This window comes from Pelobates fuscus, chromosome 1 (assembly GCF_036172605.1).
Source record: "Pelobates fuscus isolate aPelFus1 chromosome 1, aPelFus1.pri, whole genome shotgun sequence".
NCBI classification, from domain to species: Eukaryota; Metazoa; Chordata; class Amphibia; order Anura; family Pelobatidae; genus Pelobates; species Pelobates fuscus.
Window position 1 is genome coordinate 432,132,396 of NC_086317.1, and position 26,454 is coordinate 432,158,849.

The 26,454-nt window shown below is 39.5% G+C and overlaps 2 protein-coding genes across 12 annotated transcripts in view; one reads left to right on the top strand and one right to left on the bottom strand.

Annotated features, from left to right (window-relative positions):
* The window catches only part of LOC134571246 (uncharacterized), a 516,374-nt gene that overhangs the window by 136,120 nt on the left and 353,800 nt on the right, over positions 1–26,454 (top strand). The window lies entirely within an intron of this gene.
* Positions 1–26,454, bottom strand: part of FRY (FRY microtubule binding protein) — a 434,727-nt gene that overhangs the window by 11,069 nt on the left and 397,204 nt on the right. For 8 of the 11 annotated variants that reach the window (XM_063429398.1, XM_063429404.1, XM_063429371.1 and 5 more), the window contains 8 exons: positions 20,055–20,255; positions 15,171–15,332; positions 12,219–12,382; positions 10,047–10,236; positions 9,465–9,614; positions 8,605–8,703; positions 6,714–6,797; positions 2,346–2,363 (listed from right to left, as the gene is read on the bottom strand). In XM_063429398.1, coding sequence (XP_063285468.1) covers positions 2,346–2,363; positions 6,714–6,797; positions 8,605–8,703; positions 9,465–9,614; positions 10,047–10,236; positions 12,219–12,382; positions 15,171–15,332; positions 20,055–20,255 — 1,068 coding nt within the window. The remainder of the gene's footprint in view (positions 1–2,345; positions 2,364–6,713; positions 6,798–8,604; positions 8,704–9,464; positions 9,615–10,046; positions 10,237–12,218; positions 12,383–15,170; positions 15,333–20,054; positions 20,256–26,454) is intronic. The other 3 variants (XM_063429361.1, XM_063429353.1, XM_063429391.1) reach the window with 1 other exon arrangement.

Below are 26,454 nucleotides of genomic sequence, written 5' to 3' on the forward strand. Positions count from 1 at the left end.
TTTTTGCGCTCGGGTTTTTTTTTTTTTTTTTTTTATTGCGTCGGTTATTATGGATTTTTATTTGGCCTTTTTTGGGGCTGAAGAAAGAAGATTTTAGAAGAAAGAAAACATCAAATGGTAAGTTGATTTTATCTCATTTTTTTTACAGGTTTTTAGTTAATGGTCCCCCCTCATTATTTTTAGGGTGAGGGGGGTAGGTAGGGAGATAAGTTTTTTTTTTTGTGGGGGGGGGGGGGGGTTAACTAGGGTCCCCACCCCCTTTGTATTTAGGGCCCCCACCCGCCGCACAGGGGTGGGGGCCGGGGGGGGACAGTAGGTCCCCCCCCTATTGTGAATTTTAGGGCCCCCACCCACCGCTCAGGGGTGGGGGCCGGGGGGGGGGGCAGTAGGTCCCCCCCCTTATTGTGAATTTTAGGGCCCCCACCCGCCGCACAGGGGTGGGGGCCGGGGGGGGACAGTAGGTCCCCCCCTTATTGTGAATTTTAGGGCCCCCACCCGCCGCACAGGGGTGGGGGCCGGGGGGGGACAGTAGGTCCCCCCCCTATTGTGAATTTTAGGGCCCCCACCCACCGCTCAGGGGTGGGGGCCGGGGGGGGGGGCAGTAGGTCCCCCCCCTTATTGTGAATTTTAGGGCCCCCACCCGCCGCACAGGGGTGGGGGCCGGGGGGGGACAGTAGGTCCCCCCCTTATTGTGAATTTTAGGGCCCCCACCCGCCGCACAGGGGTGGGGGCCGGGGGGGGGGGCCAGTATGTCCCCCCCTTATTTTTTATTTTAAGGCCCCCACCCACCGCACAGGGGTGGGGGCCGGGGGGGGACAATAGGTCCCCCCTTATTGATAATTTTAGTGCCCCCACCGGCCGCACAGGGGTGGGGGCCGGGGGGGCAGTATGTGCCACCCTTATTTTTAGGGCCCCCACTCACCGCTCAGGGGTGGGGGCCGGGGGGAGGAGAGTAGGTCCGTCCCCCCCCCCCCTTCAACCACTATTGTGGCCAGACAGCATCCCTGTGGGTTCGGGCTTCAGCTGTCAGCTGAAGCCACGCCCACAGCAGTGCTGACAGGCTGTCAGCACACAAAGCGCGTTCACAGTGCTTTGTGTGCTGATAGCCCGTCTGATGCATTCACCCAGAATGCATCGGACGAGAGGCCTTTTTAGGGCCTCTGAACTCGGAAGTCCCTCTGGTGGCCGTCTGATTGACTGCAACAAGAGGTGTTCCAAGCTTCCAATGTAAACACTGCATTTTCTCAGAAAATACAGTGCTTACAAGAAAAAGGCTCCGGGTAGCTGTAGCACTCACCTAAACAACCTCATTAAGCTGAAGTTGTTCAGGTGACTATAGTGTCCCTTTAAGCTATTGCCATGTATGTAACGTGGGCCCCTGTCAAAAACCAGTGTTACAGTGAGCATAGGCTTTACCAACTTCAACATCAAATTAATAACATAACCAACCGGTGACAGTTGCCGAATAAAGGAAACTTTATATAATAATAATAATAATAATAAGAGCCACTTGTACGTTTTCCATTAAAACTCAACGAGAAAAGTATTTGGTCTTGGTATTAATCACACTGTCAGTTAATAAAAATATCTTCCCAATATCCATCGTAATACACGTTATTAATTTTACAATATATTTCATTATGCCAACCAAATACTAAACTAAACAATCCAATGCGTTTTTTTTGTTTTTGTTTTTTTTTATCTAAAATGGATTTGCTGATAGTGAGCGATTGGCACACATTTGCATGTGAACACTCTTACTATTCAACAAAACATTGTTACCACAATGTAATAAACTATTTTTCAAAAGCATCTGATTTTTTATTTTTTTTATTTTGTTTAGAAGATAGGAATTTGTAGCTACAGAAATCTAGATATATTAATTCTGCTAAAATATTGTGGAAATAATTTTACTGTGTTTACACTATCCATTTAGGACGAATAATTCCGATTTTAATGAATTTCAAAGATAATTGGTAAAATAATTTAACACTTCACACAATGTAATCATAGAAATGTTAGAACAAACATTTTAGACCTGTTAGCAGAAACCAAAGCCAAATTTAATAGGACGAACGATGTAGAACAGTGAATGGCACAGCGAATGTTTATGAACTACACCTTACACGCTTTTGGGCTGGAAGAGCATTGAAAGAAAAATTGTTGACAAACATCCATGGTAAGCGATCACTGTAGTAGAGTGTGAATGCCTTAGTTCATGGCTAGCATCACTGCAAAAGACAGTACATATATTATCCTAAAGGTTAGCCATCAGTCCGTGTGGATGAGAATGAATTAGCTAGTTGAGTACAAGATAGGAAGACAAGAAAAGATCCAAGACTTACTGCAAGACATTCCATTTGCTACTCGGAGAGCGTGGAGTAAGAGGAGAGAAGAGGGAGGGACAGAGTTAGTTTGAGGCATGCAGTACAGAATAGCTCAGTAACATTCACTTTAAGCAGTGCCAGTGCTCATTTTTCATCCTTATCGAGGTTGAAAAGATATCAATGTACCTAAAGCATGCAGGGCAGTCACACAAGCTGTAATAAAAGAAAAAACGGTGATAGAAAATCCTGCTACAGGAAATGTTTTCTAGTAAAAATGTGTCCAAAAAAAAAGGAAAGAAATTAAGAAAAGCAAAGGTTGGTTTGTGGGACTTTTCCAATATGTTTTATCTTATTACACCAGTGCTTAACAGCTCAGCAATTACTATGTAAATCATTTCATTTGATGACCGGTGTGCACAGAAATGCTTCACACATATTTTAAGCTACCCCTGCTCTCTAGCAAACATTCTCGACTCTCACAACAATCTGGCTACGTCCCATCCCCGTAGGAATAGAATGAGGTCATTTCTAAATTATGACCCATTGGAGATTCAGGAGCTTGGGTTGAGAATCAACAGTCTACGGCATAAATTATACTGTAAACAAATTTAATTAACAGAACACACGCTGAATTCTGCTCTAGCATAGATAATGCCATATTATATATGTGATCTGCTCTATGTGTAGACTTGTAGAGCGCACTAATATATAAAATGTAAAGCAGGCTATGTGGCTCAGGACATGGCTATCACCCCGGCTTACTTGTAACTTGTGATACAATACAGGATATTGATAATGTATCTTAATGGTAAAATAGTAAGGAGGGCAAAACTACTTCTTACCAAAGTGAAGAAAAGTGGGACACGTCATTAGTTTATAAGTGAAGTATCTACATTAGGGGATCTGGTCTGGCAGTGTTCGGTTAAATCATTTTCACACGTGATCCATCCATGTTTGAATCTAAGGGCATCATACTGAATTTCAAAGGGGTCAAACTAAACCCCACAGGTTTCCGTTTAATACTATACACCATTAGACTGTTAAACCCCTCAATAACGTATAAATAAAAATTCTCTAAAATTCTTTACCCTCTGAATTCTTATTTTGATGAAGTAATTGTATTGTTAAAGGGACACTAACCACCAAAACAACGTTAGTTTAAAAGGTTAGTCTAACCCTTTTTAACTTTTTTTTTTTATGACTTAAAATGGCCAATTGGGTATTAGTAACTTGTTCCTTACACCCCTTATTTAAAATAAAAACCCTGTAAAATAAGTATAAAGTTACCCTGAATTCAGCACTGGGCAAAGTTCTCATCTCAGGGGTCCAATCAAATGCTTCTCATAAAGAAGCATTTGATTCGACTTATCTCCAGGCCCAGAGAGCATTGCGCACTCTGAGTCAAGGAGTGGGGGGAATTTAATAAATAAATAAAAAGACAAATTTTATAGATTGTAGGTAGGCAGAGAGGGGTCTTACAAGCTTTTAAATCTCAGCGCTGCCTGCAACGGTAGAAGCTGATTATGTCTGCTGCCAGCACGCAGTACGGGAAGACAACAGATGTAATATTTGTACAGAATTAACACTAGGCATGTATGCTGTGTCAGTCACAGCCAGGGGAAGCGTGGCTAGGGCCGCATAGACATAAACACAGTGATTTAACTCCTAAATGGCATAGAATAGAGAGTGAGACTGCAGTGGTATGATCTATACACCATAACCACTTAACTAAAGTACAGCTGTTTACATACCTTTTAACTTGTCTTTTACAAGTTAAGGTTGACCCTTTAACAATTTTGTGGAACTCACAGACAATGTAATATATAAAAATAGTTAAGACTTATGTGCAAAATAGATCTTTAAAATTAAAAAAAAAAAATTTGTTTAATCACTTGGCCACTGGAAACTGAAATTAGGCTGACTTAATCTGGCCTAATGTCAGAAGGCAGAAATGCACAGAAATGTGCTGTGTTATTTACTTTGCAGCCCTACGAGTGTGAGGACATCCAGTGTCAGTAGGCAGCTTTGTTGAATGAAAGCATTTCTAAACAGTAGTTTTCCATGTGACACTATGATTTCATAGGATAGACGGTGGAGTACTGAACTGATCATCTCATCCATGTATCAACACATAAGATGTAAGGTGAAGGATAGGTTAAAAAGACGGACGTGCATTACCCAGGGCCTTCGTTGATAATATGTGATGCTTGCAGGCTTACAGAATAAGAAGCCTGGGTTGCCAAGTGGCTAATCCGGCTCTGTAATTGCCTAGTGTACAGATCTCACATTACTCTAGCCAAGGTATCAAAATGTTAAAATCAGGAAATACATATCACCAGGTTCTGAACCCAACAGGTATCAGATTGAAATCAAGCTTGTATTGTTACACTGTGAATGTTCCTTCCACATGCAACAACATGAATCAATCTGTAAAAATCAGTCATTCACAGTATTATGTAACTGAAAAGGATAATACTGAACATCTAATTAAAGGGAAACTATAGTCACCAAAACAACTTTAGTTTAGTGAAGATGTTTTGGTGTATAAATCATGCCCCTGCAGTCTCACTGCTAAATTCTCTGCCATTTAGGAGTTAAATCACTTTTGTTTCTGTATATGCAGCCCTAGCCACACCTCCCCTGGCTGTGACTCATATCTACATTAAAAAAAAAAAAAAGTTTAATTTTTAATCAGATTTGACAGCACAGTGTGTTTAGTTTAGATGTTTTTATCTCTGCTAATTTATCTTTAATCACACATATGAGGCTCGTACAGGCTGTAGCAGGCTATTAACAGTTTGTTTATTAAACAAACTGTACAATAAAGGAACATTAGATCTCTCTTTACAGGAAATGTGTAGAGGACGGTAAGTTAAATGCAGGGGAAGCTTTGGTAGGGCTGCAAAAGTGATTTAACTCCTAAATGGCAGAGAACAGTGCAGTTAGTCTGCAAGTGCGTCATCTATACACCAAAACTACCGCATTAGGCTAACGTTGTGTATGCTGCTTATAGGGTCTCTTTAAATGACCATAGCAGATTCATTTTCTTGATCCGAATATCCCTTTTTGCTAATTTTGCCCTTATAATGAATATTGAAGTGACAAGTAAAGAGAGGTACTAACATTATGTACAGTACTTTGTTGATCAGCTATATGCTCATTATATCGTATGGTAAGTACAGACACAGTTAGCCAAATGGACATAAAACTAAAATTAAGCACAGACAGGAGAGACTCGAGTGCCTCACTTTTTCGGTCCCCAATCCAGCTCGCCACTTTTTACTGCTATAACTTTAGCGATCAACCATTTTCATAGTAAATATAACACGACTGAGTCTGCTTTGTCTGCTTAATTTTAAGTAAGTTAATTATGTAAAAAAGAAAAAAAATATAAAAACCATCAACAAACAATAAAAGAAATAAACAAAAGCAGTGGGGTTAAGGCTGCAAGCAAAGGCGCCATTGGCTCACACATGCCAAGACTATCTTAACAAGTTATGATATACGTACAATCTTGACGGAATCTGATGCAACTTGTTACGTCAAGCACATCCTGACTTTAGCGTAAACAGAATCAGGTGACACTGATTTCATTAATGTACACCCAAAAAGGAAAGAACAATTTGTGTCATTACAATGCCTTCCAACTACACTACACAATTACATCGTCGGAGGCCTTTTTCTATCAGGTACTATTCGGTAGGTTTGTACAAGAATATGCCACCTACAATTTTTATATTTAATGCATGGAATGGGAGGATGTTGTAAAGTGTTGTAGGATACAAACGTCCATGCCACATTAATTTCTATGGATGCGGCATACACTCCTGTGTATTACAAATCCTTCATCCATTGTGTGCGTCCAATGACTGCCCTGTCTTTTGTCACCACTTATTTTTGAAAAGTATAGTTTGCCAACATGTAAGTATCATAATTTGTATTTAAAAAGCAAACAGAATAGTATTAGGACACACCTGCACTAGTAAATGTTTCCTTATCTATTGGATTAAAAACACAGTAAAATATAAATCAAAGGGCAAACAGCTTTCACTCCTCTACTCTCACTGTGACACAGTTACTGGAACCTTTCAAAGATACTCATAATAAACAAGGTGTCATGACACAACATGTCCAGTGGGAAGCCTCCAATAACATTGTGGATGTGTTGCCTGGTTAGAATATACAAATGAAATCCGGGAATATGAAAGTAACATGCAGTTAGGCTTTTATGTGCAGTTTTCCTGTATACTAGGAAATCTAACAAAGGCTGCTGTAATCACGTAAGACAGTCTAATAGTTTATTTTTTTTATTTCTACCATAGCATTTAAAAGACAGTTCATCTATCAGTTGCATTCAACTACAAAACTTTGTGAGCAATGACTTACTTTCTCTTCTGAATCCCCAGGTTGACAGGTGATTACTCCATCTTTTGAGCCCCCAGCAAATGTTGATTTACAGTTTTTTAGCCACTAAAAAAATACAATAAAAAAAGTTACAAAAAATATTTTATAATGTTACAGTTCAAATGAGCAGAATAAAAATAAATAAAAAAAAAGAACAGCAATTATATATGTCTAGATATGTGTTTAACTCATGAACTAAAAATGCTTTGTACTGAAAAATCTATGAGCACTCGCAGGGATACTGCAATTTCATCAGCACACCGAGGGATACTGCAAATTCATCAGCACACGCAGGCATACAGCAAATTCATCAGCACACGCAGGCATACAGCAAATTCATCAGCACACGCAAGGCATACAGCAAATTCATCAGCACACGCAGGGATACAGCAAATTCATCAGCACACGCAGGGATACAGCAAATTCATCAGCACACGCAGGGATACTGCAAATTCATCAGCACACGCAGGCATACAGCAAATTCATCAGCACACGCAGGGATACTGCAAATTCATCAGCACACGCAGGGATACAGCAAATTCATCAGCACACGCAGGGATACAGCAAATTCATCAGCACACGCAGGGATACAGCAAATTCATCAGCACACGCAGGGATACTGCAAATTCATCAGCACACGCAGGGATACCGCAAATTCATCAGCACACACAGGGATACTGCAAATTCATCAGCACACGCAGGAATACTGCAAATTCATCAGCACACGCAGGGATACAGCAAATTCATCAGCACACCGAGGGATACTGCAAATTCATCAGCACATGCAGGCATACAGCAAATTCATCAGCACACGCAGGGATACCGCAAATTCATCAGCACACGCAGGGATACTGCAAATTCATCAGCACACGCAGGGATACAGCAAATTCATCAGCACACGCAGGGATACAGCAAATTCATCAGCACACGCAGGGATAGGGCAAACCCATTAGCACTCATGGGATGGAAACTGTAAAAAATGTGTTATAACCCCACTGACACCAACACATATAGGAATATAAAATGTTAAAGGCGATCTGTAATTTCCAAAATATAAGTGTTTGTGAGGTCTGCAAAAATACAATTTAACGTAGAAAAACAAACATTTATACTGGAGCAAAGTGCCTTTTTCTTGACCCCCTGTCATTCGTTATAAGATCTATCCCCCTTCTTTAATTAAACCTAGCATTATTTTTTTATTTCTCCTCCATTGCAATGTGTACCCTGGATTGCCATGACCAAAACAAAGCATTTCATAAATGTGAAGGCTTGGCCTGCAGTTGTGGGAGGGGCATGTTACCTACTTAAACCCCCTCCTCATCTTCCTCAGTCCCGTTCGTTTTTCGGCAATTCGCATGTTCCCACCCTCCACTCCCTTTATTTATTCTTTTCATTACACCTCATGGGTGGGCCCTCTTTTATTACAGGCCTACCACGACGTCGGTTCCGGCACACCACAACCGACTTATTCCCCCCTTTTTTATTTCCTTTACGGCCTTATTTGCCCCTCACACAAAAAACTGTTAACACAAGTTATAGGTAATTTTCAATATTTTATTCACATGTATAATTTCCTCTTCTGTTTTAACCTATTTACAGGCCAGCAGGAAGTTTCTACGCATCAAACAAAATAACTGTACTAATCACATGGCACTAACAGTGTCCCGTGTGGCATATTCAAGCTTATTGGGGATTTAATGAATATATCCTTTATTGATACACCAGTACAAACAGAGCCTTCAACGTCAACTAGTAAGAGCACTAAATGGATAAGTTCAAATATAAATTATTCAATTCTTAATTCTGCTCTTCCATCCTAATACATGATTTAACAGGCATGCTAGTGCCAATTTACAGAAAGTTAAGTACTCACGGATACAGTTGCTTCCTTCCTGTTGTTGTACGTGTCCAAATATTCCTGTAGTTCCAAGACACTGAACTTTAACTTTTCCAGAAGCCCACAAGACAACAGCTACAAAAAAAAAAAAAAAATCATTAAAAACTATATTTAAGATCCAACTTGATATACGGTAACTTCCTATCTAAATATAATCATTATATAGATTTACACTCTGTCCATAAATACAGTTAGATTAAAATGTTAATTACTGTCTAGAGCAGGGGTGTTCAAAAGGTAGATCCCCAGATGGTTTTAAAACTACAACTTCCATGATGCCTTGTCATTTAAAGACATTCTAAAGCAGGGGCGCCCATAAGGTCGATCCCCAGGTGGTTTAAAGCGACAGCTTCCATGACGCTTTGTCATTCTAAAGGCAGGCAGAGCATCATGGGAGTTGTAGTTTTAAAACATCAGGGGATCTACCTTTTGGGCACCCCCTGTTCTAAAGGCATACATCATGGGCGTGTAGTTCTACAATATCTGGGGGAATCTAAGTTTTTGGGCATGTAGCCATATTTCCCTCAGATGACATGGCGTAAGGAAACAACTGAGAAGAGTGAAATAACAGAAACGTTGACTGAGAATGACATTTTATAAGGGCTCCGTAACACATCCAGCGTTATTATTAGCAGCAGCACTTAAGTTCAGTGGGATTCGAAATATGATTGTAAAGGATATCTGTTTGAACAGAAATGCTGGCTTAAAGGCAGCAGCTTATTCACCGAGCAGCCATCTTTATCGGTGGTAACACGGCTGCCAAGTTTTAATTTTCCGATATGAAACATGGGTTATATTATTTACAAGCCTTCCCTATTAACAGACGGCATACTCACAGTTTCAGCATCTACAAAGAGAGTGGGGCACTCTGAACAAAGAGTTAGCATCTGTGACGTGCTCACAAATTTTGACCCAATCCCTCGAAGGCTGTCTCCAAGGTAACCGGCTGCGTCACAGGTGAGGAAACAGAACCGTTTCTGGATACTCTGCAAGATAAATTAGCTCTGCTCAGAGACCGACAAACTCCATCTACTTCTCATAGAGTTAACTAATGAACAAATAAAAACACCCCTAAACAATTCTGATTACGTTAAAGCAATTTTCATCCAAGATTGTTTATTTTATTTTATTTTTTTTAACTGAAACTAAATAACTTTCTTTTTCTAATTAGATCATGAAAAACAACACCTTATTTAACACCACGAGAGGCAACACATCTTTGCAACGTGCATGTTTTCATGCTTTGTGTGTCAAGTGTACACTTTCTCCATATTTGTCAAAGCTGGCAACGCAACGCAACTAATAAAGTAACCACTACTATTTTACGCTTTCTGTTTAGTTGAATGCACCAGCAAATCAGTGCTATAAAGAAATCTACAACTACAACATAGGCCTCGCTGGTCAGAACAAAACCATACCTTAAACAAGGAAGAGAACACATGAAATGTGTACACTGCACAGGACCCGTCTGAGTCGGACATCAGCTGATTGATATGACTGCGCCATGCTTCTTCTGCATCATCACAAACCGTGGGTTGAAATGCAGCCAAAATGGCAGAGAAGAAAGGAGAAGGAGGTGGTGGCGTTGCTCGGTCACCTTCACCAAAGCTGCAAAACGAAACCCACAACTTGATTCTACAATTGCTAACCTTCACAAGCTAGATCCTCATGATGTCTAAGTTGGCAAATCATTACAGATAAAGACGTTCAGAAAAAGACACTAGAGGGTTCAAAATTGTAATCGGAGACTAAATAAACTGAGATTTAAAGGCCAGCAGGCCTACTTTTTAAAAATATAAAAATTAAAATGTAAGTGGACTAATACAAATTTTTTAGAACATAAGTATTTAAAATTGATTTTGTAATTTTTTTGTTAAAAATAAATACAACTGCAAAACGTCTGTCATGCCGACTGATGACAAAATTAATATGTTATATTTACACAGACATTTCCAAACTGGTGCTGCTGGTTCTGTCTTCTCTATGTTTATAATGGAACACAGAGTACAAGAAATATAATCAGAAACACATTTCAGATTCCCAAAATAATAATTAAGTGTGTAGCAGTTTTTGCTATTCAGCGCAAGCACAGCCAGATTATTCAAAGCATTTCAAGTGCTCTGTTAATCACTGGGTAGGACTGTGAATGTCTAAAGGGACTCTATAGTCACCAGAACAACTACAGCTTAATGTAGTTCTTCTGGTGTCTATAGCCTTTCCATGCAGGCTTTTTGTTGTAAATACTGTGTTTACATTAAAGCCTAGGGACACCCCTCTGATGGCTACCAGAGGTGCTTCCTGGGTCACTGCTGCACAGTGTGCAGCACTGACGTTTATCGTCTCCACACTGTGCTTGGAGACACTGAACTTTCCCCATAGAGATGCATTGAATCAATGCATTTCTAGGAGGAGATGTTGAATGACAAGGCCGGCATTTGACCCTGCCCTGCCTCCTTGACGAATTTAGCCAATCAAATGCTTTTCCTGTGGGAAAGCATTGGATTGGCTAAGATTGTCAGTTCTGATGATGTCAGCCAAAGAGGCGGATCTGGTGCGGAGGCAGCGCAGGCAAACCTGCGCAATGCTGGAAAGATGGTGAGTTTGAACACTTTGTAGGGGGGGGGGGGGGGGAGAAGGTGCAAGCCACCTGAATGGTGGTTTTAACACTATAGGGTCAGGAATACACATTTGTGTACCTGAACCCATAGTGTTCCTTTAAGTTCACATACATTTGCAGTGATTGTCTATGGGGCCATATATACTGAAGGTCGCAATCCTTACAGACTTGTACTACACATGTACATGCAGCATAATTATGTATGCAGTATATATATATACATATTTTTTTTATTGCTTAATATATGCTTTACATATGTTATTCTTTAGTAAACAGGATAATTCATAAAACAAACGTTTCAGTTGATGAATGCGGGGGCAAGGCTTATCTTCCTGTCCGTCCACACATCCAATGCTTCCCCCTCTGTCTGTCCTTACACTGGCTTCCCATAAGATTTAGGGCTCAGTTGACAATTCTGGTGCTTGCTTACAATCTCTACATAACACTGCTCCTACCTACCTATCCTTGCTAATCTTCGCCCCTACGCTCTCCCGGAGATCTACATCTATTTTCTCATCGTACTCGCACCTCTGATGCCCATCTTCAGGACTTCTCTAGGGCTGCGCCGTTTCTATTAAACACCCTGCCCTGCTCAGTTAGACTCTCACCCATTCTCAGTTCCTTCAAAAGATCATTGAAAACTCAATTCTTTAGGTTAGCGTATCAATTAACTGTAAAAATAGCTTTCCCTCCTCACACCCTGCTTCCTCTCCTGCAACTGTGCCATCCAATAAGTTAACCCTTTACTGTAACCTACTTTATCCCGAGCACGAAATACATCCCACCTTTACCTTTTCTGCCACTTTACCCCACTCCTTCTAGAATGCAGGCTTCTTTGATCAGGGCCTCAACACCCTCTGTTCCTGTGCGTCCAACTCGTTTTGTTGCAAATACTTGTCTTTTAGTCAACCCGTTGTACAAGGCTGCGGAATTTGTAGGCACTTTACAAATAATAATAATTTTGCATTCCTACCTTGTTAACGCATACTGCTCCAGCGCATGGTCATCTTTTTCTTCGTCAGCCATTTCTAGGCTAAACCCATCATTGCAGTGAAACACTACAGGCATTTCATTCATTGAGCCAGACAAGTCATCCTCCTGTACTGTGGCATCATCTTCATCCAGAGCAACATCGCCCTAAACAGGAGCATACTACGTGAGTCTGGCATTACACGCCTGCTTTCACAAGTCCATTAAATTATTCACGGTATACCACTTATTTAGTAGACAGACAAGTTGTAGTGAGCGATGAAACGGGCTGCAGAATTTAGGCTGAATAAAAGCCAATACACCACAAGTCACTGCATAAATCCCAACAAATGCACCGTACTTAACTTTACAGCGATGTGGCAGGTTTAACCCCTTAAGGACACATGACATGTCATGATTCCCCTTTATTCCAGAAGTTTGGTCCTTAAGGGGTTAAAGAACTAATGGATTATTCTCTATCCCCAGCAACCAATATATCAGAAACCACAGATTTAATATTTCACTTCATCCTGGGTTTTTGTGTTATTATCCAACCAAATGGTACTCGTTTTACTAGCTTTATAAGGGATCATGATATTTTGGAATCGAACCTGCGACCCTTTTATTTAAAAAGGAGGACCGACCACAGAACTATCTTGCTAAAGCTTCAAAATGAACTCCAGGATAATTAAACCCCTGTAACCCCTGGTCAATTTAGCGAGAATTGGTGCAATTCAATAAATAAAATAATTGTGACATTAAAGTATAAATGCATGTGCCATGTACATCCATAGATAAACTTAATTCATAATACAGCAATGGTGTTGCTTAACCCTTTCACAACAAGAGATTAAAAAAAAAAATTGCATCAGACCAGTTCTGGCACGCTGTCATGAAAGGGTTAATAATGCTTTATTTATAACGGTGTACCCAAGAACTGCATCATCAGCAAAATGGTATTCCTAAAACATTACGTGAAAAACATCCTGGTGCTCACGGAAACATGTTAAAAGCACGCAGCTTGCATTTAGTTTGAAGCATAATGCTGGGTAACAGTTGCCCACCACTCCTGTTAGATTGCAACTCTCGTGATTAGCAGACAGTCCGGGGCTGACTAAGAATAGTGGGAGTTTAGTTCTAACAGCAGCGAACGACAAACTGTTGCCGCTTCCTGTTCGTAGGCTACATCCAAATAAAATATACATTCATGAAAAGAGGGGCATTATTTATGTGAATGGAAAGAAATAGTCATTGCGAGTATAGAAAAGACTCTTTGTGCCATGTTTACAATATAGCCACTGATGCGATGTGCTGGTATATACACTGCAGTTTGCTAAGAGCTTATTAACAGGAAAAAAATATTGATTAACTTTGACCAACCTTTGATAAAGAAAGAATCGAGTCTTCAATGCACCAATCCTTTCAAACAGCAGCATAGAGCAGTTTTTGTGCAAATCTAGCAAAATACTGTGGTCAGAATTTAATATTCTGATAGAATGCCAAAAAAAAAAGACGGCATAAATTGATTTGAATGTGCAAGAGGCACAATAGTCTCCCACAGAGGAGGGGAAAAAAATCATGCAGCCCACATCATAATAGAAGCATTTTGTGCCCAGTGCCCAATACCCTTCAACCAGGGTCGATTGCAGTTTAACATGCGCACACACAACATTAATTCACATTATGCAAGAAGTGCCCGTGTTAACACGCTCATTGAAAGGAAAGTTAGACTTCACAGACTGAGGAACAGGCAAGACGCAGAAGAAGTCCATTTAAATTACATGCAACCATATTTCACATGTATGTAGATATGTACTATAGTAACGGTGGCTAATCTGGGCACTTCAGAGTACTGAGAACTGCATTTCCCATGATGCTTTGCGAGCAACTCACAAAGAGATGCAGTGCCAAGATTAGCCTGTCATTTAAACTTGTCTATCATCAAACTCATTTAACAACTGATGAAATGAAAGATTAAAGCAGATCGAGCAAACGTTTGCTACAAAGAATCTCACAGAGATTCGCTGGGGAGCAGGGAGTGTGATATTCCAAGGGAAAGTTTATGTGATAATGCTAAACACTGCAATAAAATATATTATTCCTTTTCAGTAATGAGCTGTGCGTCATAGTACGAGCCTAAAAAAAAGTCGGTCTTCAAATAAAATGTCTGCATTAATAAATGGAATAATAAATGGATTATTAAATTGTGAACAATAGTTTAGTGATAATGTGATCACCAGTGCTGATCACTTCTTCGCACGAGTAATTTTTTTTACTGCCTATAGACCAGCTTTACTGTCAAACACTCACACTGCAACTAGTGCAGACGGACTGCATAGTATCTACTGCTAGTCACCTGGCCAACTCATATTTCATAAATTATTTAAAGCTAATTTGCAGTATGTACAAAGCATGCGAATAATACATTACGTTAATATATAAATATGTAAAAATCACATATGAAACTAAATATCTGCATAAATTTCACATCGTCTCCAGAAGATATTGTATTATTTGCCACATTTAGTGACTATATCTCTTTCTTTAAGATGTTGGCATATTTAATGGCAACTGTTACGACCTTAACCCGATCTGCAATGCAATGTAAGGGGGCACTGTACGAATTAGAATTAGAGCTCCACTCAGAGTGAGATTTAAAATTATGGTTCTTTTTACTAGGAATACATGTGAAATAAAGTAGATTTATCAAAGCAAGCTATTTCTACAGATTTTACCCAAATTAAAGGTCAGAGTAATGCAATGCCAAAGATGTTAGCATGGCTCTCATTACACCCACGGGACAACATCCCCCCGGAACTTTCACCCGCTAAGCAGTTATCATATTAGTTTAAGCACATATAATCCCCCAGAGTGCTTTCATTTTAGATTATGGAAAAATAATTGGAAGGAAGTGCTTAATTTTTACAGAGCCTTAGCTCTACCAAAACTCCTTCACCTTAGAATCTTCAGATAACAGTGGATTAGTTATTTCAGGCAAAGAGGCTTCAAAACTAGAGGTTCTTGTGTTAAGGGAGTGGGGGTCAGCAGAGGTTGTGCCACAAGATGTGGACGGAGACTCCATATGATTGGTCTCATCGGAAGGCGAGAGGCTGATGATCTATATAAAAAAATAAATGAAAAAAATAAAATAAAAACCACGAAACACAAAGCTTATTAAATCACGTGTATAAAAATTCAACAACAAAAAATGTTTTCTTGCTAGCTAAATGGTCAATCAGTTACCCATTCTCTAGGATACAATATTAATTTAAACAATAATTCAACAAAGGCAGAATGTATCGCTTCCAGTTTCATAAAGTTTGTGATATTTGAAACAATATATTCTGAAAGTTTACTTACAGAGACTTCTACATAATTCACCGTATTATCACCTCTGCTTCTTCTCGACATATCTTGTTACTTTTCATCGGAATACATTTAATAGTAGAACTCCAGCATGTAAAATCTGTCTACTTCAGGGGTAGGCTGCCTTTGGCACTCCAGAAGTTAGGCACTACATCTCCCATAATTCTCTTACAGCTATAATACTGGCAAAGCCTCAAGGTACATGTAGTCCACAACATCAGGAGGGCCAAAGTTACCTGCCCCTGGTCTAGTGTTTATCAGCTTTTTGTTTCAGACAAACCTTTAGTGAACACACAGATATTTATCATACACACATACATAGAAATGATCACATTTATGCTATTTATGATTTTGGCTAAACAGAGGTTACATATCGGATTTAGATTCAACCTCACTGCCCCAGAATTCTATGAGCTCGTGACAAATTGCAAAAGATAAGGTAATTAGTAGATGTACACATGTGGAGGTATTTGGAACATTACTTTACATACTTACATTGATCAGCCACAACATTAAATCCATCAGCCTAATATCATGTAGGTCCCACTCATCCTGCCAAAACAGCTCTGATGCATTAAGGCATGGACTCCACAAGACATCTGGATGTGTCCTGTGGAATCTAGCATCAAGACAAGTGTGGCAGGGTGCATTATCCTGTTGAAAGTGGCCCTGCCATCAGGGAACACCATTGCCATAAAGTGGTGTACTTGGTCTGCAATAATCTCTAGGTAGTTGGTACATGTCAAAGTAACATCCACATGAAAGCCAGGACCCAAGGTTTCCTAGCAGAACATTGCCCGGAAGATAACACTGCCTCCGCTGACCTGTCTTCTTTTTATAGTATTTCCTGCTGCAATCACTTCCCCAGCTAAACAAGGCACACACACACACCCTGAAAACCACCTCATCTAAAAGAAAACATGATTCATCAGACCAGGTAGCATTTTTCCATTGTCCAGTTCTGACACTCACGGCACTCTGACCGGTCTTCGGCTACGCAGCCCCATACACTGCAAACTGCGATGCAATGTGTGTTCTGACACATTTCTATCATGTCCATCATTATCTTTTTCAGCAATTTGAGCTACAATAGCTCTTCTGCGTGATGGGACAAGATGGACTAGCCTTCGCTCCTCACGTGCATCAATGAACCGTGGGCGCCCTCGACCTTGACGCTGGTTCACCAATTGTCCTTCCTCGCAACACTTTTGGTAGGTACTTACCACGACACACTTGGAACACCCCACAACACTTGCCATTTGGATGCTCTTACCCAGTTGTTTAGACATCATTATTTGGCCTTATCAAAGTCACTCGGATCTTATTTGCCTGCCCATGTTTCTTGCTTCCAACACATGAAATGCAAGAACTGACTGTTCACTTACTGCTGAATATATCCCACCCCTTAACAGGTGCTATTATAACAATATAACCAATGCTATTCACGTCACCTGACAGTGGTTTTAATGTTGAGGCTGATCAATGTACACATGGGTACGCCAAAATAACATCTATACCACCAGTCTCAGAAGTGTGCCAAGTAAGTAGTAAAACTAAATTCTAAATTAATAATAAAATTAACATTACATTATACATTTGCTAACCGTCTGGCACATAAAGAAATGGGTTAAAAGAGAGGATTTAACAAGAAAGTTCCCCTTGAAGAAGAGGGGGAAAAAAACAAAAATATTCCATTGTATCATTTTGAATCCAATCAGTTTAACCCACAAAGAGATTAAACTCCATATCTCAGCTTCACGCATTTCCTGTATAAAAAAACAACGAAGGAAAAATACTAAAGTACATATATTGTTTCCTTAAATGTCATTTTTCCAGACGCAAAGAAGAATTTCCTGTTACTGTGTTTATAAATTCCATGACCCATAATATTATAACTGCATGTAGGACTAAACACACTTGTTCTGAACAAACCATGCAAGAGCCTCAATTTAGACAAAATGCTCTCCCACGATCTGCTTTAAACCAGATATACCTTATAATGCTACTTCTGCAAAAGGGAATTGACTTACACTGCCTTATTTTCAGACCTGGGAATACTGATTGGCCACGGCCAGAAGAAAGCTCTCCTTCCTATTGCTGGAGGAAGCGGAAGGTGTTAAAGGGGAAAATGGTTAAAGTCTGGTCCCAAAATACTGGACAGGGACAGAGTGGAGCTCCTAACACATGCAAAAGATAGATTTGATGGGCTGGCAATAATGTGTTTATCCTGGCCAGTTACCAGTAATGCATTTTCTCTCCACTTTCCACCATTATCTCAGAATCCTTTCTTCGAAGTGTTATCTTGACTCTCTACAATGTATATAGTTGAATGAAAATTAGTGGTGTTGCTAGTGTGGGCCTGGAGGCCAATGTGTGGTCTTGAAAAGTCCTAGGTCCAAATTTAGGCACCTTCTCATTTTTAGCTTCAAGTAACATATATAGAGAAATAATAGCACCAATTGCATAAATTGGAACAATACCACTTTAATACACCATATTTGGATCTTATTATACAGCACAACATTGGGGTATTACTGTGGGTGAAGTCACCAAAATAACCACAGCATTATGTAGTTGTTCTGGTGTCTATAGCCTGTCCCTGCAGGTTTATTTAAGAGAAAAGGCAGTGGTTACATTACTGCCTAGTAACACCTCTAATGGCCGTCACTCAGACGGCCACTAGAGGTGCATCCTAGCTTAGTGCTGCACAGTGTGATGAGATGCTGATTGGCGCAGTTTTGTTGTGCTTGCACAATAGCCTTTCAATGCTTTCCTATGGAAAAGCATTGGATTGGCTGAGATTGTCAAGATGGATCATCTCTGCTATAGAGGCGTGGCCAGACAGCGAGACCAGCATGGTGATCGAAAAAGGTAAGTTTAAAACCTTTTTACTCCTTTCTGAGGGGGGCCGGGGACCTAAACAGGTACTTCAGAACTACAGTTTCAGGAATGCATGTTTGTATAGTGTTCCTTTAATACTGCCAGTTCAGGGCTCATGCTGTGGGGTGCATCAGGATATGACTATCACAGCCGATGTGGAATTTCTAAGAGAAGTTCACATAATACTCTGAATTCACTTGGAGTCCTAATGTGATCCCGAATATGTTATGGTTTAGGGTTGGACATAAGACAGGATTTTCGAAGGTCTGTAAGGCAATATTTGTGGAAGGTACATGTAATTTTCCCTTGGGCTGAAGTCCCTGGACTTTTTTCCAATGTCCCTGATGCATACTGTCCACATATATTAGCTATAGTATACGTGGGAGTTTCCTGAAATCCTCAGCCCAGTGTATTCTTTTCTTCCTTAAATTTACCGGTAAATAGACTTTGCCAGCTCTGCTTTACGTTTTACTGTATGATTCTCCGATGCCAAGTCTTTCATTTGCTGTTTTTGTCTTGCTGTGCAAAGTTTTCATGGAGAGGTAGGGACTACTTTTCCTTATATACATCCTAGTTCTTGACTAAACTCCCCCCCCACCCACCCCCCTCATAATTCTAACTTGTCTGATGCCTCTCCTGTCATCAAACGGTATCCTTTCTGTGCTCTATAATGACATGTGCGGGTAGGTAGACATTTGATGAATTACTAGTGCATAATCACATGAAGCAATGCATTACAGAAGAAAAGATGATGGCAGGCCACAACAAAATTAAAAAATTCAATATTTTGGGAGACAAAAGAAAATCATTTAAGAGGCATCATTTGAGTTGACATTAAGAACGGAAAACAAAATGAAGCCAAGGCAATAGAGCTGCGTTAAATTAATTAGAATTGGGTGGTCCAAACTGTACAAATCTTAGCTACTTGCATAATTGTGGTTATTTATCAGCATATTTTCATCTAAACACTGGTGGAAAAACATAAAAAAGTAAAGAGTGCCCAGAGGAATATGCCTGCTGTTATCACACTGGTTTCCATGGTGATAACCCATATGTTTAGTATTTAGACCACTTTTTAGAAGAGAATAGTTTGATAAATAACCCCAATGTGTTTGTCCATTGTAGCACATTTAGTAACAGACTCTTTATAAATAAACACAATAATATATTAAACATATAGTAACTGTTCCTTATCCATATCATATGTATAAAATGTTGTAAGATCAGTACACGTATGTACACACATACAAATGTAAAAACGGTTTTCAATGACTAAGGAAAAGCTATATTAAAAATTATAGTTGTTACTATATGTACTCACAAAATACAAGCCTTTTTAAAATCACTTTGACGTTTTTCTGATGGCTGTATTTGGCAAGTCCTCTACCTACATGATGTTAGACTACATGTTGTGCACATAAGTGTCCTTTTAAAACTTCTTGAGTTTAAACAGACCGGTTTCAAACAACAAAACCTACAATTGCCTGTTCAAAATGTTTTTGACCATCTTTTTTGAGTCCTATCCCATTACACTAAATTGAGACCAAAAAAAGTGATGTTCTTATTTTTCCATCACAATCATTATTCGACTTACTAAATCAGAGGGCTCCAGAATCTGGCTTGTGGTGAGATCTTCTTCTTCTGAAGATTCGTCTGAGTCATCCTGGTTGAGTTTGGTCAGGCTATGTGTACTTCCTGAGAGTTGGCTTTCCTCCATGAGCTGTATATCACACTTATCGAGGCTGTCAAGGGAGCGCCTGCGTACACCCCAGTTGAAGTTATCCATGCTTTCACCCTGGAATCATATGTATCAAATGCTGTCGACTATACAATATCACAAAAGAATGGAACAGATACGTCTGCACTTTCAAAAATAAGGCATTTTGCTCATGTTTTCCATTACAAGAGAAGAACAGTTTTATAAACCACAATCAGGCATCAGAATCCCCATTCAAACAGCTTAAGCATGTGTGTTACTTATTTATTTTTAATCTTAATGCCCTGGAATTGAGACCCACCCAACGTCTAAGTGCTTAATGAGAAATCATAGGAATGGCATGTTTCCCTAACTACAGTTCAAAGCTCCGGCAATTCACAGCCAAACTCTGACACAGATTTTCAGAGCTCAAAAAGGCTCGGATCAAATCACAGTTCTCGCAGCTATGGCTATGTGACAGCAAGCCGCAGAGGCAAACTAAAGATAAAACACTAAGGTTTGCAATATACCAAGGGGTCTTCAAACAATCTAAAATAGATTTTAGAACTTTCCACAATTTCAGACTACATGGCGGGTTGGCAGCTTCGATACTGAATAAATGGGAGGTGGCACAACATAGTCCCACATAAGGCTCTTTCTCACGAAGGGCAATGAATAAATGTTTCCCTTGCTGAAAACAGTACATGTATGTGGTTTCAAAGATCTAAAGCTTTGGGAAGGGAGGACAACATGTACTGTGGGGAGTTAAAAATCTGTGATATTCTTTTAGAAAGGAAATTCCAAACAAACTAGGAAAGCCTATAAAGTAAATTTCCTTGATTGCGTGCCAGCAATTATTCTCTATTTCAATAACACAGAGTACAGCAGGGTTGGCCAACAACTGCTGTAAGAATATGACTCCAACAATTCTCAGACAGAAAAATACCACGTGTTCTCTACACAGATGGAAGTTGCCTGCGGTTGACCCTAGTGTACAGGTGTTCATATCCATAATGGAACAGAGGGTCCACACTATGCCTATTAAAAGTGTTGTATATAAATATACATTAGAAACATGCTACACTCAACATGTGCACAGAAGGCACACCCATAGATGGAACTAGACAGCTAAACGTGGTGGACTTTGACCTTTCCGGGTCGCATTGCCATTATATTATCATTGGTGGCCTGTATGAGAAAAAATATACAGGAATTGGGGTGAGGAGTCTCTTGTTTTTAAATCACTTCTTGGGCCTGGTGAGGATTTGTGTCATGTTTAAATGGTGGCCATGATTAATATGCATAATGTAGGGATAATGGACAATAACAAATGTATTATAGTGACAAAAGTTAACGGGCCTCCTCCGTCTTGATGGTCACTCAGAGCTACAACAAGCCGCATGCAGTCAAGTAACAGGCAGTGTAAACTTCCAGCCAGGAAGCCTCACACATTGTGGCATTATGCACTGGACTCCACAAGGGGTAGTAATGTTCTTTAAAGGGACACTGTAGTCACCAAAACAACTTTAGCTTAATGAATCAGTTCTGGTGTACAGATCATGCCCCTGCAGTCTCACTGCTCAATTCTCTGCAATTTAGGAGTTAAATCACTTTGTTTACGCAGTCCTAGTCACACCTCCCTGCATGTGACTTACATAGCCTTCCTAAACACTTCCTGTAAAAAGTCAGCTAATGTTTATACTTCCTTTATTATAAATTCGATTTAGTTTAGAATTTCTTATCTCCTGCTCTGTTAATAGCTTGCTGGATCATGCAGGAGCCTCCTGTATGTGCTTAAAGTTCAAATTACAGAGCAGGAGAAAAAAAAACATACTTTTAAAGTAAGTTACATCAAATTGAAAATGAAACCGTTTTGTTTTCAAGCAGGCTGTGTCAGTCACAGTCATGGGAGGTGTAAGTAGGGCTGTATAAACAAAAACAAAAGTGATTTGACTCCTAAATGGCAGTAAATTGAACTCTGAGATTGCAGGGGCGTGATTTATACACAAAACTACTTCATTAAGCTGAAGTTGTTTTGGTTATTATAGTGTCCCTTTAACTGTTACTCTGAAGATAAGAAATTGGCCATTGGAAGATGCTGAGACACAAGGAACTCATGGGGTGGCATTGAATTTGGAGACTTTTATATGTACGATTAGAGAGTTGGGATTGACTTGGTTTTCTTCCTTAATGTTTGGTGCTCTTAGTCCATTATTACAGGAACACACCACCCGAGCACCATCCCCATTTGCTCATACTGACAGTCAATTATATTGGGGTGAAACTTTAGGCAAAACTTTGGTGAGGTGAGTGAGTTTGTCCCCAGTTCCTTTTAATATACACCTGGTTATTAAATTATTCAGAAAAAGCTACAAAAACTGATAATCAAACATGGCCAAAGTCAGGGTGTGTTAGATGGGATATCAATAACAATAATTTGCTCAGCACCAATATATATAATGCCATACCATTATATAGAACAACCAAGAACCCCCTCTGATATATTTAATGCAGAACATTACGTGGCAGGTTTTCTTTGAGTAAATAATGAAAGGCGGAGGGGATAATTTATACTAGTAATGTAGTATTGCAGAATAGCAATGTTTTTCCTCATACCCTCTAATGGTTCTCCAAGGAGCCATGATCCTTCCTTTACTGTAAGACACAATTGCTCACAAAAATGTTTACAAAATGGCTCCCTTGGTACAATGTTAGCAGCAAATTGCTGACCTATAAAGCAGACAGTGCATATACTGGCCCTGGTTAAACTGTGAAAGTGCCAAAAATGGATTTTATATAAAAAATGGGTTTATATAAAAATCTGATTTGACAACCATGTCTTACTTAAGCCTTTGAGATCTTTCATTAAGTGGGATTTTCCTGGTTTCTCTTTTTTTTTTTAATCTTTTCCTGGTTTCTCTCTTTTTTTTTTTATCAGTAAAACACGAACACAAAGTTATTTGCAAGATGTTTAAGACACAGTAGTTAAAGGATTACTCCAAGCATCATTTATAAAAAAAAAAAAAAAAAAAAAAGTCTGGGCTGGCTAAGGTCAATTATGTCCAAAATTGGTGTCTGACAGCCAATGGTGGCACGCCTCCTTCCTCTATGCCACCCTTGTCTTCCCTTCAGTCTGTTCTCCCTGGCATCCTCTCTTCTCCCAGCAGAGGAGAGTTATGAGAGCCATGTATATAATAAATACCGGTACCTACAAACCGGTAGATCAGCCCAGTGTCTAGAAGTATTGGCCGTAGGAAAGTAGTCCCTATTTTGTCTCAGTATATCTCTTGACTGGGTTGGAATTTTGGTGACCGTACCACTTTAATTTCCTGCATGGTCCTTGGTCAGACAAACTGTGCTTCTGACCAAAATGAGCATAAAGATGAAAGAGGGATTTACTTAAATATATGTATTACAAAATAATAATGGGCGGGGGGATGGTAGTCCAGTGAAGTGCCCTGGCCATCAAGGGGGCAGTTCCAACCAAGAAATAAAAAGGTCAGGCAATCAAGGGCAGTCTGCGCAGGAAGTGCAGTTTCAATGCTTCCTACAGGTTCCTAGTGCCCTGCATGTACCACAAGCATGTCAAATCATGCACTTTTCATTCAGTGATAGTTCCCGAGCATCCCTAAAAGTGGGACAAAAGTAAGCAATGTTGGGACGGCAGGACTGGACCCTAAAATAGGAACAGGTCAGCTAAAATCTGGACTGTTGAAAAGCTGGATATAGTTTAAAAAAAATGATATATCATTTTTTTTTTATTTGAATACTATTGTGTCTGCCTGCAGCAAGCAACTAATATAAATTGTTACTCATGTTTGTAGCATAGGTTTCAGCATTGTAACTCATTAGCATTTTCCATATTAAGTTCCTAAAGTTCTACCTCTCCGCTTATTACATTAAATAATTGCGACTACTCTGCATGTCTCTTTACTAACTCTGAGCTGGGCTACAATGGGCGCACATGCATTCAAAACATAAAAACACCCATCTGCTATGCGGTCATAACTACATCTCGGCAAATGTAACGGTCTAGGTTATTGCTGTTGTCTTTAGAGAAAGGTCAGACAGGAGGAGAGGACAAACACTGGCAGTACAGTGCATAACAGCAGCTAGCTTTCAATGCATTCTTAGCATTTTTGTCTGGAGCGAAAGCCTTGTATAAGTGCAGTGTTCCTCCCAGCAGGTAAAACAGGAGCAAAAACATATAACATATAACACATCATTTTCTTTCTTTTTTTCCTCGCTCTCTTTTTCTATAACTGGAGCTAAAATATAACCAGAATCATGCACATAATTCAGAGAATGTCAACCTGCAGCTCCCCGGCCATGTGTGGACTACAATTTCCACAACATTATATGTCTTGTCTGTGGAGCAAAAGACAGACGGGCAGCTGTGTCAAAACCACCACTTCTTGCTAACAGACCATAACCGAAAAAGGAAAGGAAGAATAAAACATGGAGTGGAATCCTAGTTAGGTCGTTAATAAAAATACTGAGCTCATGTTTCAATAGTGATCGCAAAACAAAACGTTGCGATTTTCAAAACGTGCATTAGAGTGCCCACGTCTGCAAATATCGTAATGAATTAGCAGACAATGCATTACAAAAATATAACAAAAGGGCCAGGAGATTAAAAAGACCATCCGAAAGAAGGTGGCTGCGACCGTGAGGGGCAGGTTCAGGTAAGTACGGTGACAGTGCACTTTGAGCTATCATAGCAGGGTGTGCGCATAGAGTGCATAAAAAGCACAAAAATATTTACAAAATATAAATAAAATACAAAAATAAATGGTGAAAATAATTAAATTAACATATGCTTCCAAATGAAACATCTTGCGTTTGGTGCTTGTAGTACCCTTTAGGGACTTTGCTATATCCCCTATACCAGGGATAGGCAACCTTCGGCACTCCAGATGTTGTGGACTACATCCTCCATAATGCTCTTACACCCATAACGCTTGCAAAGCATCATGGGAAGTGTAGTCCAAAACATCTGGGGTGCTGAAGGTTGCCTACGTCTGCCCTATACTGTGGGCATCAAATTATATTCCATGTAATATTACATAAAATTATAGCAAGTACGGTGAGTACAATTAAATTATTCCAAGTGCAGTGGCTACCGTAAGTTTGCATGGGCGGGAGTGCACATTAGCCAGATAATCTACAAATGTAGATTGAGAATGGATCAGACATTTACTCAGAAGTTATTGCACACCTTTTCATCTATACTTGCTGGTGATCCACTTTGGAGAACTGCAGGTTGACCGCCTCTGTTCTAATGTTACAAGACTTCCTACTATCAAGAACTGCTCTCATGGCCTTCACACTATTAAAATGATTGTCAGTGCTCTGTGAAGAAAATCCTACAGTGATATCAGACACACGGTAACAGAGCGGGCTTCCCAAAGTATCAATCAACACTTCCAAGTGGAAAATAGCATTATCTTACCTGAAGTTCCTGGTTGGCAGATATAACAAGAACAAAACAAAAAATGAAAAGAAAAACTGTTTTAAGTCTCCAGTGAATACGTTCACTACAGTAACACAGACATTACTTTTCATTTCACTGTTACTGGAAATTAAAAAAATAAAAAGCTTGGTAACATTTAAAAAAAAAAACAAAAAAAAAAACGTTACATATGGTTTCTGAAATGACTACGTTATAAAACTAATAATTGATCGTTTGATTAACAAAACTAAAGATCAAGGCTTCGATAGATGCCAACAGTCCTGATTTTTCTGAGACAGTCCCGCATTTTGGGGCACTATCCCAGCAAAAAAAGAACCTGGAGTCCACAAGTGGTCAATGGTCTGGGTTCTAAATATGACCCTTTTAATATACAGAGTATAAAGCTAAGCAGATAAAGGATAAGACCATTACAAGTGGTCAAAAGGACAGAGTCTTACATTTTATTCAAGACTTTTTTTTTATATAAATAGCACAATAAATGTCAATCATCCTAAACAAGTTTTACTTTACGCTTTGTTTCTAAATGCCAATATTTAAAAAATGTCTACATATATTCCAGTGATCACCTATGATGTTCAGCCTGATTCTGTCCAAAAGGCTAAGGAACATAATAAAATTAACAAACAAAACTGACAAACAAAAACCTGCCAAGTAATCCCAAGATGTGTCAACTATTGACAAATAAATGGCATGTGCTATGTAAACACATCATTGATATTCTAATTTAGATTTAAACAGTAATTATTGATGGAACTTTTCTGATAGATCCACTTTAATTGCAAAATAATTGTTCAAAAAACTATTTAAAAATGGATCAGAGAAAAC